The 15201-nt window shown below is 43.2% G+C and overlaps 1 protein-coding gene across 6 annotated transcripts in view; it reads right to left on the reverse strand.

Annotated features, from left to right (window-relative positions):
- myocd (myocardin) overlaps nucleotides 1-15201 on the reverse strand; it is a 162954-nt gene that overhangs the window by 42530 nt on the left and 105223 nt on the right. For all 6 annotated transcript variants that reach the window (XM_052478143.1, XM_052478147.1, XM_052478146.1 and 3 more), the window contains one exon: nucleotides 13787-14005. In XM_052478143.1, coding sequence (XP_052334103.1) covers nucleotides 13787-14005 — 219 coding nt within the window. The remainder of the gene's footprint in view (nucleotides 1-13786; nucleotides 14006-15201) is intronic.

The raw sequence follows: 15201 nt of genomic DNA on the forward strand, positions 1-15201 counted from the left end.
AGACAGCGAGTGATTTGTAAGAGGAGTAAAAGATACTGGATTAGTGAGACAGAATCAGAGACAAAAGTTGTTGTTATCTGTGTGAATGTGTCTGTTTTAGTAATGGAGCCATTAGCAGAGGAGATAACGCACAGCTTGTTCTGGGAGAGTGTTTTCACCTCTTGACTTCCAGGGGAAATCTACCGCCTGGGTATAACAGTCAAACCAGACCCACCACTGAGACAAGAGGTTAAACACACATAGCACCATACCATTTCCAGGGCCCATTGTACAAAATAGAATGTTCCATTTGCAGGTGAAGAAAAGCCATCTCGTCGCCTTGGCCCGATGTACTGGTATGCCAAACCAAACATAATTTATTCATATTACAAATACCAAAGCCAGTCTGCCGTATTCTTAGTAAATATTGAGTTGGTCCAGCACAGTGATGCGTCTCCTCAGGACCTCACATTTATGAAATCTCATAAAAACATGGGTGGTTTTTCAGTGTGGGAGAGGTTGAGGTGTCCTCTGAGAGACAGACTTCTGAGTGAGGTGGTGTGTGTGTGTGTGTGTGTGTGTGTGTGTGTGTGTGTGTGTGTGTGTGTGTGTGTGTGTGTGTGTGTGTGTGTGTGTGTGTGTGTGTGTGTGTGTGTGTGTGTGTGTGTGTGTTTTCTGTCGTGATTGTGTGTGCGCCCATGTTCGTGTGTATGTGACCTTGTGTTGTAGGGCTTGGCTGTGTATTTAGGTGGAACATTGAGCAGCGTGGAGGTTCTTATCACCCCTGTCTGTTTTGGAGGGGAACATACATCGCCTGCCTGGAGGGATTGCTGCCTGGCCTAGCCTGGAATGTCCTGTTGGAAACGTCTGCTATTGGCTGAACACGACAGGTCACCTGTCAGGATGCTGGTCAAACTCCACGCAGACAGAAGACGTGAGTGTAGAGGAGATACATAAGAAGATATTCAGTAAGTTTCTGGGCAGATACAGAGAGCGGAGAGATGACTGGGGAGGAAGATAAGAAGAAAAACATTCAAGAATACGAGATGTTCAATTCCTGTGTGACAGACTGGCTTTCAAACCCAGGTTGTCCATGCAACTCATGTCTAGCCATTATAGCTCTGGGAGAGAACACAAGTCCTCAGGTTTCAGACAAAATTGCTCAACACGCAAGCATGGTTCATTGAACTGCCTTCAGTGCAGTGGGTCTACTAGTAGGTCTTGTTTTAACACAGTGTCCATGTCTGACAAACATTGCTGTTTTGATGTACTGTATCACATGCAACCAAGAACAGAATTTGCAAACAGTTTCTTCCTCACTCTACCATCCTTCCTACTCCTAATTGAATTGGAAAGCCTACTTGCAAACAAGTCAATATCACAAGACAGCGGTCCATATAAAACAAAAGCAAACCTTTGACACAAAACCCAAATCCTTCTTAAACTCCTCTTCAATTTGTATGAAAATTCCACTCAGGTGTGTTGGAGATGATGGGAATGTAAAATAAATAAAGAAGTAGCATCAGAGTAGCAGAGACTTCCCAAAGACATAATTGCAGGCCAGCCATTTTGACCTGTGATGAAGAGTCAGCTGCATGCGTCACTGATAGGATCTCCAAAGCAATGGCTCTGGCCGACCAAAATCTCAATATATGAGTTGGTATTCTGTTGTTTTTGCTCTAGCCAATTCCCATAGTCAAGCGGCTGGTATGTCAGCTGAAACCTTTAAAAATACGAGCCTCACAGCCTCTCTGCCGTGTTTTGTTTGGCCTTTGGGATAGGCAGCTTTCAGGAGACATCTGAGGCAGCATGTGTTGGATTCTCTGCTCTCCACTTTAATGAAGACCACATCCATAAACAGACGAGAAGGCTGGGTCTATTGGACCGACTGGGTGTGTAGGCCTACCAACCCACTGCACTGGTTCATTCTACTCTATCTGCAGGTGAACCACACGTTGGCTCTATTGTGGGAGGTAATAGATGGAGTCGACATTTCACTCAATCGTCTCCCAAAGCACCCTGTGTACAAGTGTAGTTTGCAACTACATCTAAGAGAATAGAGGTGAGAAGCGAAACTGGGATGTCCTTCTATTAAAAACCGTGGAGCTTTTACAACGTCGTCAATATCCAGACATATCTAACCGCCGTGAGCCTCATTCCAAACACCTGTTGAGGTTGAGTTGCCTGAAAATCCAATGGAAACCTTGTGCTTTCCGCCTGCCTCACTGACTATGGTAGGTCCCTAGGACAGGTGGGAAGGTTCTGAGGCATACATGCCTTCATGCTGGGAGGGAAATCATAAACAGATTATATTGCTTTTTTTTTTACAGAATAATAAAAGTGCCTTGATGTTGAGAGTCTGTGTTGTTGTCTACCACACAAATCACACTGCTTCAAAGTGCTACAAAAGGAGGCATGTGGGACCTGGCGACGCCACTTCGTGTTTGTTGGCCTGCTTGTTGATATGAGTTCTTTGTACCCTATGATTGTTTTGATTTACTGATCATTGTCCAGAGTACCGGGATGTCTAGGGCAGGTCTCTGTGTGCACTCCTCTCATCCACAGCATGTCTGTAATCACAACCATGTGCTTTCACATTCAAATGAACATATGGTTCTAACTTTCCCCCTATTTTGACTAATACATACCTGGGTTGCTGACTAGTAAAACCGTAAAATGAATTCTTCTTTTGTTATTTGCAACACATTGAGGATGGTTTGGGAGTGGGGAGTGGAGAGGGAGGAATGTTACTGAGAATGATTTCACCTTGCATGCAACCTCTCTCCATCTCTCTCTCCCCTTTATTAATAGTCCGATTGTATACCTTTGTTACACAGCTGGTAGCACAGAAGATATTTCAATTCTCCTCTGGTTTTCTCTGTGTCTTTGGTTTTAGCAGCTGTAACTCTCTATCATTCTAACATCTTTATCGGGCTTATAAGGCAGAGAAAAGGTTTTGAAACAGTGAAGAAGGAAGCCCCGCATCGAAAACAGAAGACACAATCAATTTCATATGAGAACTTCCTCATACAGCATTCATCCATTCACATACGGTGCATTCGGAAAGTACTCAGGCCCCTTTTACTTTTTCCTCATTTTGTTATGTTACAGCCTTATTCTAAAATGGATTATTTTTCCTCATCAATCTACACATGATACCCCATAATGACAAAGCAAAAACAGGTTTTTAGACATTTTTGCTAATTTATTTCAAATAAAAAAACAGAAATACCTTATTTACATAGGTATTCAGACTCTTTGCTTTGAGGCTCGAAATTGAGCTCAGGTGCATCCTGTTTCCATTGATCATCCTAGAGATGTTTCTACGACTTGATTGGAGTCCACCTGTGTTAAATTCAATTGATTAAACATGACTTGGAAAGGTACACACCTGTCTATATAAGGTCCCACAGTTGACAATGCATGTGCAAAACAGTGCAAAAACAAGCCATGAGGTCGAAAGGAATTGTGTTGAGGCACAGATCTGGGGAAGGGTAGAAAAACATCTCTGTGGGGGAGAAGGGCCTTGGTCAGGGAGCTGACCAAGAACACGATGGTCACTCTGACAGAGCTCCAGAGTTCCTCTGTGGAGATGGGAGAACCTTCCAGAAGGACAACCATCTCTGCAGCACTCCACCAATCAGGCCTTTATGGTAGAGTGGCCAGACGGAAGCCAATCCTCAGTAAAAGGCACATGACAGCCCACTTGGAGTTTGCCAAAAGGCCCCTAAAGGACTCTCAGGCCATGGTAAACAAGATTCTCTGGTCTGATAAAAACCAACATTGAACTCTTTGGCCTGAATGCCAAGCGTCTCGTCTGGAAGAAACCTGGCACCATCCCTACGGTGAAGCATGGTGGCAGCATTGAGCTTGAGAGGATCTGAGGAGAAAATGGGAGAAACTCCCCAAATACAGGTGTTTCAAGCTTGTGGCGTCATACCCAAGAAGACTCAAGGCTGTAATCGTTGCCAAAGGTGCTTCAGCAAAGTACTGAGTAAAGGGTCTGAATACTTATGTAAATGTGATATTTCATTTTTTTCAGTAGTGTGTGTAGATTGATGAGGTAAATAAAACAATGTAATCAATTTTAGAATAAGGCTGTAACGTAACAAAATTTGAAAAAAGTCAAAGGGTCTGAAACTTTCCGAAGGCATTGTATATTAAGTCGTAAAGCATAAGTGACGCCTCATTTGATGTCAAAATCAATGTTTTGCTTTGTGCACATGTATAGGCCTAAACAGTGATGAACAACTAATGGTTTAAATTAAAAAAATATATATATTTTCAGTGTTAGTGTATTGGTAAATGGCAATTATCTTTGAATTCTGGGCCTTTATTTTGTTGAATTCAGAGATTCATTTGTTAACCCTTTACACTCGTGGGAGTTGGCCTGTAGGGATAGGGCTAAATTGAAATGTTTCTTCATGAGTGTTTGGCTCGTGGGGTGTAAATTTGCAAATATTTTTTTTTTTAAATCTGTTTTTCTTTGTCATTATGGGGTATTGTGTGTAGATTGATGTAAAAAAAATATTTTAAATCCATTATAGAATAAGGCTGTAACGTAACAAAATATGGAAAAAGTCGAGGGGTCTGAATACGTTCCGAATGCACTGTTAATGCCACACATATTATCAATAACTGAGAATTCATAATGATCTCTATATCTTTGTCTCCTTCTCCCAGAGTGGAATGTCTCTCTCTCTTTCGTTTCTCCTCTCCCGTGAGCTGGATCAGAGCTGTATATTGTGTTTCTGTTTTCCTTTCCACTGAGTGGATTTCTCTCCTCGGTAAAAATTCACCATCTAAAGCTCTTGTATCCACAATACAACACCTGGAAAAAGAAACTCTCCGTTAATCTCCGCTGCCCTAGGAATCTGATGTGTTTAAGCGCTAGCTCCTGTCTACCAAACCACATGTGAGAGCTGGGCCAGCAGCGTAGCGCACTGTGGCAGGCTAGCAGGCTAGCTCTTTGTTTTACAATAACTTTTTTACAATAACTCTGTGGGTTAGATTCAGGTCATTGTGGCCTTTCTTGACTGAGCACATTGTTTAATATGCCACTGTTAAATATCTAATAATAGAATACACTGGAAGTGATGGCCTCATATTTATCGGCAGAGTGGGAGGCGATGGTTCTGCAGAAAGATTTTCATTCCGGATATGTTTTATCTTCCTGGTGAAGGGCTGATGAATTAATAAACATGCCGTGCCTTAGATTAGATCAATGGTAATGTTTACGCAACGGCATTTAATCATACCGTATCGCACTGATTACTGGTACCGCCGAGACTATATACTGCGTACTTAAGCTACCCAAATCTTTACTCACTTTGTGTGTGTGTGTGTGTGTGTGTGTGTGTGTGTGTGTGTGTGTGTGTGTGTGTGTGTGTGTGTGTGTGTGTGTGTGTGTTTGACACAGACCAAACAACAAAGTTAACATCAATTCCAGGTAACCTTTAAGCTTCTTTAATGAAGTTAATTGGTCCGCCTCTAGTGATAGATGATTTTGAGGCAACAATTGCTCTCCTGATTCACCCACATTAATCCATGATTTCCTATTTTGTCAAACCCCTAAGCCCGATCCATAGTATTTCCATCTGATTGCTACTTCCCTGTTGGCAGAGGCTTAGGTGAGCAATAGCTTTCAATTACCTCTTAATTCAAATCAAATCAAATTTTATTTGTCACATGCACCGAATACAACAGGTGTCGTAGACCTTACAGTGAAATGCTTACTTACGAGCCCCTAACTGACAATGCAGTTAAAAAAAATACGGATAAGAATAAGAAATAAAAGTAACAAGTAATTAAAGAGCAGCAGTAAAATAACAATAGCGAGACTATATACAGGGGGGTACTGGTACAGAGTCAATGCGCAGGGGCACCGGTTAGTTGAGGTAATATGTACATGTAGGTAGAGTTATTAAAGTGACTATGCATAGATGATAACAACAGAGACTAGCAGCGGTGTAAAAGAGGGGGGCAGGAGAGGGGGGCAATGCAAATAGTCTGGGTAACCATTTGATTAGGTGTTCAGTAGTCTTACGACTTGGGGGTACAAGCTGTTTAGAAGCCTCTTGGACCTAGACTTGGCGCTCCGGTACTGCTTGCCGTGCGGTAGCAGAGAGAACAGTCTATGACTAGGGTGGCTGGAGTCTTTGACCATTTTTAGGGCCTTCCTCCGACACCGCCTGGTATAGAGGTTCTGGATGGCCGGAAGCTTGGCCCAGGTTGTTGTCGGTGATCAGGCCTACCACTGTTGTGTCATCGGCAAATTTAAGGATGGTGTTGGAGTCTGGCCGTGCAGTCATGAGTGAACAGGGAGTACAGGAGGGGGCTGATCACGCACCCCTGAGGGGCTCCTGTGTTGAGGATCAGCGTGGTGGATGTGTTGTTACCTACCCTTACTACCTGGGGGCGGGCCGTCATGAAGTCCAGGATCCAGTTGCAGAGGGAGGTGTTTAGTCCCAGGGAACTTAACTCATTGATGAGCTTAGTCTGTGAATAGCATTCTCACAAAGGTGTTCCTTTTGTCCAGGTGAGAAAGGGCAGTGTGGAGTGCAATAGAGACTGCATCATCTGTGGATCTGTTAGGGTGGTATGCAAATTGGAGTGGGTCTAGGGTTTCTGGGATAATGGGATAATGGGATAATGAGCCGTGTAGCCGGCTACTAGGAGTGCCGCCTCTGGGTGAGCATTTTCCTGCTTGCGTATGGTGGAATACACTGTCTTAGTGCCAGCCTTTGACTGTGGTGGTATGTAAACAGCTACGAAAAATACAGATTAAACTCTCTCGGTAGATAGTTTGCTCTACAGCTTATCACGAGATAGTCTACCTTAGGCAAGCAAGCAATAGCTCGAGACTTCCTTAGATATTGTGCACTCTTTTCCGTGGCCTCCAACTGCTCTTAAACACTAGTAAAACCAAATGCATGCTTTTCAACCGTTCGCTGCCCGCACTCGCCCGCCCGACTGGCATCACTAACCTGGACGGTTCTGACATAGAACATGTGGACAACTACAAATACCTAGGTGTCTGGCTAGACTGTAAACTCTCCTTCCAGACTCATATTAAACATCTCCAATCCAAAATCAAATCTAGAATCGGCTTTCTATTTCGCAAAAACCCTCCTTCACTCACGCCGCCAAACTTACCCTCGTAAAACTGACTATCCTCGACTTCGTCGATGTGTCATCTTCAAAATAGCTTGCAACACTCTACTCAGCAAACTGGATGCAGTCTATCACAGTGCCATCCGTATTGTCACCAAAGCCCCTTATACCACCCACCACTGCGACCTGTATGCTCTAGTCGGCTGGCCCTCGCTACATATTCGTCGCCAGACCCACTGGCTCCAGGTCATCTATAAGTCTATGCTAGGTAAAGCTCCGGCTTATCTCAGCTCACTGGTCACGATAACAACACCCACCCGTAGCACGCGCTCCAGCAGGTATATCTCACTGGTCATCCCCAAAGCCAACACCTTCTTTGGCCGCCTTTTCTTCCAGTTCTTTGCTGCCAATGACTGGAACAAATTGCAAAAATCGCTGAATGTGGAGACTTATATTTGCCTCACTAACTTTACACATCAGCTGTCTGAGCAGCTAACCGATCGCTGCAGCTGTACATAGTCCATCTGTAAACAGCCCACCCAATCTACATACCTCATCCCCATAATGTTTTTATTTACTTTTCAGCTCTTTTGCACACCAGTATCTCTACTTGCACATCATCATCTGCTCATTTGTCACTCCAGTGTTAATCTGCTAAATTGTAATTACTTCGCTACTATGGTCTTCTCAGAAGGCAGCCTGCCCTCCGGCCCCTTTTTCTCCACCTCCTCTTCACGCAAATCACGGGTATCTGGGCCTGTTCCTGAGAAAGCAGTGTTATAGTTCGCGTCAGGCTCGTCAGACTCGTTAAAGGAAAAAAAGGATTCTGCCAGTCCGTGGTGAGTAATCTCAGTCCTGACGTCCAGAAGTTATTTTCGGTCATAAGAGACGGTAGTGACAACATTATTTACAAAATAAGTTAAACAATAAGTTACAAACAAGGCAAATTTACAAACAGAAAAACTATCGGTTGGGTGCACGTAAAACGTCTGCCTATTTTAGATGCTATTTAGATGCTACTCTCAAAAGCAATCCAGGCCACACTGCTTCTTCAGTCCACGTCAAGCCAGAGAGACAATCATTAGTATAGACAATCATTGTGTTGTCACACAATACTGCTAATCATTTGTACTAGATTCATGACAGAAAATATGACAATTCAGATTGGTTTCAGTCCAGCCAAGAGACCATGTCTCAATAGTACTGTATAGTTGGCCCAACTCTTCAACGGATCCTGATACCACGGAATTGACTCCTTGAGAGGTATGAGTGGCAGAAGAGCAGCTGGTCCATCACAAGGACTCATGGTTAAGGATTCAATCTGTGACATCATCTCACGTCGATAATTAACTGTTGGAGATAGACGGCAGACGCGCCACTCTACTAGTGCCACCTCATCCACTTAAAATACATTCAGAATGAACCATAGTACATGTCCAAATGATGACGTGTACTCAAGGTCAATTATGAGGGAATGAATGACGAAGAGTTAAATCTACTCCAGAGAGGGTCTGCTCTCTCTCTCTCTCTCTCTCTCTCTCTCTCTCTCTCTCTCTCTCTCTCTCTCTCTCTCTCTCTCTCTCTCTCTCTCTCTCTCTCTCTCCCTCTCTCTCTACTACAACTGCAGTCAGTGCCCCTTATTTATATTAGCTGCAAACCAACTTCAACTGTACATTCCAGCTAGGTGAGCATAGACTTGGCGAAGGGGGAGTCAAATATTTCAAAGCTTACAACAAAACGTCAACTATCGATGTCCAGTCAACATGCAGGCAGAACTCTTGGCATAATACAGAACATTTTTGCAACAAAGGTAACGATGCCGTATTTATATGGCTGAGCTCAGAGGTCCCTGCTAGTATACGTTTCAATAAGGTTTTACTGTAATACAAGCACAATGTGAAACCAATTACCAACCAGCCCAGGTTCAGTCGGCACTACAAACAGCGTCTCCTGGCCTCTCAGGTTTTATACTGTATGTCGCTCAGATACAATTATTTATTTTCTGTTCTCCCATTCAGGGTGATTTTCACCTCGCATTTAACAAATAATAAATGTGTTTACGACTGGTCTTGCGAACTGAGGTAATATTTGCCCTGAGAAATGCCCGATCCATCAACTAATCCTCCGTCGTCTTCGAGCCTTTCTCCGTTCGGAGCTGAGCAGCGGTCCGATGATGAATGAACATCTGAGTAATTTCACGGTTGAATTAAGAGCTTAAAACAACAGCAGAGGAAAGTACATCGGCACACATTCCACCTGTTGCCTAATGAGACAACGCTGGGCCCTAGCTGTTATTGTGTTTTTATTTTCACATCTGAGATATAGCTTTTGGCAATTGTGTAGAAAGCTCTTTTTGTAAGATGCCAAGAAGTAAACAAATGCTTAGAACAGAACATTACCATATCCACTGAAGCATTACTGCTGTAACCATGTCTTCAGATCTCTGGCGTGAACACTATCCTATACATTAGTTACAATTACAGTTTTTTCGACATACATTTGTTTGGCAACATAGCCATTCACCAGGTGGATGATATGAGGAGAGCATCAATGTACTCATGATGACATTTCATTAATCAGTCCTCTTATCATTAGTGTGAAAACGGTGTGTGGGTCCACTTAACTGACCCGACCCAGGATCACAATTATACCAGTGATCAAGTGATCATCTCCGCTCACTTCATAGGCCAATCTGTTCCAGATGGGTGTAATCCCCCATCCGTGGACCAAAAATCCTCACCAAATCACCATGGAATCCACATGAAAGCAAGGCATGCAGGGACAAGAAGGTGCGGCATGCCACGGAACCCAGATTGAAACAATATGGTTCTCCACTGCAGGTGTCGGAGAACCCAGACGTGCCAAACAACCTTTTTCCCTCAGACCTCTCCTCCTCCTCCTCCTCCTCATCTCCTCCTCCCTCGTTTCACCAAACGAAAATAGTATTTTTTCCCAGATTTCTATCAGGTAAAGCTGTGGGTTTGTTTTCACATGAAAACCCTGTGAAGAATTACACTCGCATTGAACCACCTTACAAATCGGTAACCGGAACGCTACCCAATCAAGATCTTTGATGTGGGGCCAGTGAGATTTGATTGCAAGTTTATGAGGCTTGTACTCTGGAAATACCTATCCCATAAATAAAAGGATATCACTATTGGACTCTTCAATCTAAATTTCAGGAAGTCAGTTCTTGGTTGAAGTGTTTCAAGTCTCACGTGATGGGAGTAATCGATCATTTGAATCAACCTGCTCTTGAGAAGGTAATCTGACGTTTAAGGGGTTACATGAGAACATCTGACTTGGAGTGTGTATATCAATAGTGCAATTGTTGCTTCATTTCCTTCTTTCCTCTCCTTCACCTGCATTGATCTGGACGATATGGATCTGGATGCATTAGGAACTTGCTATCCAGCTTTTTTATGCCAGTGCAGGATAGAGGAAAGGAGACAAGGAGAGGAAACCACTTAAGACTATCAAGGGGAACCCATAAAGTCCTCTGACTGAGTCACGTCTTCCATACTGAGTAGTGGAGGAGGAAGATTTCTGTGTTATTTCATTGCAGTGAAAGATGCCCTATGAGCTACAATGGGAGGGTTTAGGCATCTGTTGCCAAACTTATGTGAACGATGCCATCCTGTGGACTCTTTCAACACCTTAAAAGACTTGGTATGACTTGGCAAGAGATCTAGCCCTCTTTTCAACTCTAAATCACCATATAAACAAGATACAAGATACAACAAGTCAATTCAAAGTATTTTTTTATGTTAAACCCGGCAGAGATACTTTGAAATTAATAATGCTGCATATTGACCTTTAAACAACATATTACAAGTCTACATTAACGTTTCCCCCTTCACAATCATAACACTGATTAAATCACATTTTTGCAGGCTGTACTTTTCTACTTTAACCGACTAGGGTGGTCATATGTGATGCTGTGTTTAGGAGTTACAAGGTTATAACGACTGCCAGAATCACACGTGAGAAGCATTCATTCACCCCGAGAGAGAAGAGGAGAGTTCTCATGATTAGATGCCGACTAAGAACATGACCGTCTGGCTAGAGGCCAAGTTCGAGACACTGCTGGGTTTATGTTAACACACACACACAGATGGATGTGCACACACACACACACACACACACACACACACACACACACACACACACACACACACACACACACACACACACACACACACACACACACACACACACACACACACACACACACACACACACACACACACACACACACACACACACAGAGAGCGTGAGTGCTGTGCGTGGTGCTTGCTGAGGGAAGTGTGTATCGCGTGTTTCCGCGGCTTGCTGCTGTTAAAGAGGTGTGAGGGCGGCTGCGGACTGCAATAAAATCCTAGACGGTCACTGTAACCGTATTCTTGTTGGGATCTAACTCCTGTAAAACTGGACTCACATTTAACTTCTTAACTGTATTTTCCCTGCAGACATTTACAAAGTGTTCATTTACAACGAGCCTTAGAAACCAGACATTTGGTTTATCGTATCACCATGACATAGTTGCGTAAATTAAAAAGGCGACTATGACCAAATCAGCCTTATCGTTACTTTATATTTGGACTCTGTCGTCAAGTCTTTGGCAAGAGCACTGGGAGACGTGGTCAAGATCCTGAGGCATTTTACTGTTGTTGTTTTTCTCCACTCTCTCGCCCTCTCTATCTGTCTCAGGACTGATTTGAAAGAAGAAGACGGGAGAGAGAGAGAGAGAGAGGAGAAAAAAATGAATGGCTAAAAGTTGAGGAGATTCCAGTTTATGTTTGTCTGTCTCGTCCATTACTTTTAGCCACACATGACATCATGGAAAAGAAGTGAGGAGAGGAGAGGAGAGGAGTGGGCTTGAGGAGGAGTGAAGTGGGAAGAGGCTGTATTTCTCTCAGCGTCGTTCCTTCGTTTCGCAGGGAGTCCAGGGGGATACATCATTCTAAAAATACACGTTTATATCACTGGATTCCTCAAATACTTTCATCTTCAGACCCTTGTTATGCCAGTGGCATTTAAGCTGGTTTGATTAGGGCTGTGAAGTTGAAAAGCAGAGCGTACAGATATTTCATCGCAGATTAATCATCAGGTGGCTTTAATAAAATGTTCAAACAATCTTGTTTTATCTGGCGCGGGAAGGAACTTGGCAGGGACTCACCGTACATACTTACCTATTTATCTGGTATGTATGTTGGTAGAAAATGATTTACTTTAAAAGAGGCCTGTATGTAACTTTAAGTTACAAAAGAAAATAACCAAAATTATATTTGGTCATAGATTTACGAAAATCTAGATATAATTTGTTATCTTGTGTGATTGATTCAGCCAATCCAATCAATCTGCTGATCACTATCGTTAGTATCATCGGGGGAGGCAGGTAGCCTAGTGGTTAGAGCGTTGGACTTCGATCGAATGCCCAAGGTAAAAATCTGTCGTTCTGCCCCTGAACAAGGCAGTTAACCCACGGTTCCTAGGCCGTTATTGAAAATAAGAATTTGTTCTTAACTGACTTGCCTAGTTAAATAAAGGTACAAAATATATCTATCTTTACATGATCTGTGTAGCAATATTATTCGTATCTCAGAGCCATTTGCATTGCTAGTTGTAGCCTAATGTTAGCTAGCTAACATTGAACCTTGTTGGTTAGCTACTTGCAGATTCATGCAGGGTAGTTACGTTATGAGTTGGGATTATGGTTCATTGTTTAGCTAGCTAGCTAGCTACATGTCTAAAGAAAAGACTCCACTATGTCCATTTCAATAGAATGTTCATGATGTCACTGAGACAACTGTCGATAGACATTGCTGGTAAAATTACTCTGGCTATCGACTCCGATTTCAGAGCACTCTCTTCCGAGAGTGCCAGAGCACAGATTAAATCACGAATTTACGAACGCTCAACACCCGTTGAATACGGCCGCTGTCAGTAGACATTGTCAAAAAAGCATCATTAAATAGTTGCCAGCAGCACAGTTGCAGTCACCAACGCCCTGGATAACATAAAAACAGCCTAACCAGCTCTGCTAGGTGGAGGAAAATGGTCAGAGTGAGGTGTTCTCTCATTTGTGTCAGGAAGTAGCTAGCAAGCTAGCCAACGTTAGCCAGCTAGCTTTGGTGCTTGACTACTGTTGTTAGGTCAGAACGCTCGGATCAACCCTACTCCTCGGCCAAAGCATCCAGTGTGCGTTTACGAACTGATAATGTGATAACACTCTGAGTTTACAATCACCCAGAGCATGTTCTAGCACTCCAGATTAAATTTACGAACACAACCATAGTATAAACCAGCCTTTAGTGTTGAACTCTTTGGTTGTTTAGTACATGGCCTCATATGTGAATCCTTAAGGAGATGTTTGGGGCTAAAACATAAGAGTGTGTGAACAATGGGTGTAGAGAAAGACACACCTGTAGGTGTGCCAAAGCATTCAAGGGCCATTTTCTCAAAAGCTGTAACAAGTTTATTAACTTTCAAAGCAGAATTACTTTCCCATTGTTCCAAAACTGTAGTGTATGATATACCATTTTCTAGCTGTGAGTCTCTACTTGTATGCAATGTAAAAAACAACATTTCAAATGTTGCTACATAAGAGCGAATCAAGCCAGTCGGTCACAAATGTTAGTCCTGTTTACATTTTCATTTAATTAGAATTATAACTAATATTATTGAAACTCACCATTCTTTCCCCCAATGGTTGAGGGATGCTTCCTGGTTGTGTGGTTACTGGGGTCCTTCCTGTCCCAGGGGTCCTCCTCGTCCTCTTTAGTCTTTAGGTGTCCAGGACTTTGCCTGTTCTCCTTACTGTGGACAGACAGCTCAGTAGTTTTCACTGCATTCATGTCGCACACTGCAACGCTGTGTTCCCCTCTGGATGACTCCTTTACTGGGGGTCCCCCTGTCAGAGAAAGAGAGGACACATCCTGTCACGACTCCATAGGTTGATGTCATGATAACACAGAGGTCACCGTGCTGGATATTGTTGCTGCCTCAGCGTCTGTCAAGTCCTGGTTAAAAACAACAACTGGTCAATTCATATCCAACTGACGTTACAAGACGAGAAATATACGCCATAGATAAACGTCACACAACGAGAAATCTACGCCTTCACATTTTGAATGACGCTGTGGTTCTAAACCCTGTGGTTCTAAACCATTATGTTAGTGTGTGCCGTTCCAACAGCCCTACAGCGTTTAGTATTGTCTTTGGTTTAGAAACCACCTGAGCCTGCTGAGACTGGAGTCGGCACAGCGACCAGCATGCTGCATGCGTCTGTTTGTTTACAGAGCTTAAGCCCACGGACACGTCCTGCTTCTCTCGCCATCCACCCTCCACCGCCACAGCAGCCAACTTCTTAATTTACAGAATTTACAAAGAGCAGACCTTCTTCCCCCTCTGTGCAAATATTAAACACACCACACTCTCCAGATTCAGGAGCTTTGAGAGCCCCCACAACGTGTCGAGGTGAAAAACGAGGCCCCTCACTCTCGTCCGTAGACTAGCCAAGTCTTCTGTGCTGTTCTGTCTGGGCCCCGTACATCATCATCCACTGAGAGGCCTCACAGGCCACCACAAACATACATCAGTGTTTTCTTTAATAAGCTCTGTTTGGAGAACCACTCTGATGCTTAGAGGACAATCATTCCCTCATATGTGATGCCTCATAAAAATAGCAGAGGTATCAAAAAGCTAGGCTACGTCGGCTGGTCTGCCGGGTTAGAGTGTTCAGTAAGTAAAGGCCAAGATCGGAGGGTGAAAACTATGAAAAATCTTTTGAATAATGAAATAATCTGTTCAAAAGAAAACAATAGTGTAAATGTATCATGAAAACATATTTGAAAGGAATTAAACAAGTGTAATGCTTGGTTCTGCTTCTCTGCCAATTACACTTTACAAGTTCAACTAATGGTCGCAACTAAATCCTTTCCACACTTACAATACTGCACTATGATTGAAATAAACTTTTACGCCACAGCCATTCACCAAGACTTGACCAAACTGCCATGTGAGGGAGAGGAGAGCCCATCGGAAACACACTTATCTGTGTGGTAAGACAGATACAGTATCTCGTCCCACAGATACGTGTAGCGTTCG

Source organism: Oncorhynchus keta, chromosome 24 (genome assembly GCF_023373465.1).
Source record: "Oncorhynchus keta strain PuntledgeMale-10-30-2019 chromosome 24, Oket_V2, whole genome shotgun sequence".
Classification (NCBI taxonomy): domain Eukaryota; kingdom Metazoa; phylum Chordata; class Actinopteri; order Salmoniformes; family Salmonidae; genus Oncorhynchus; species Oncorhynchus keta.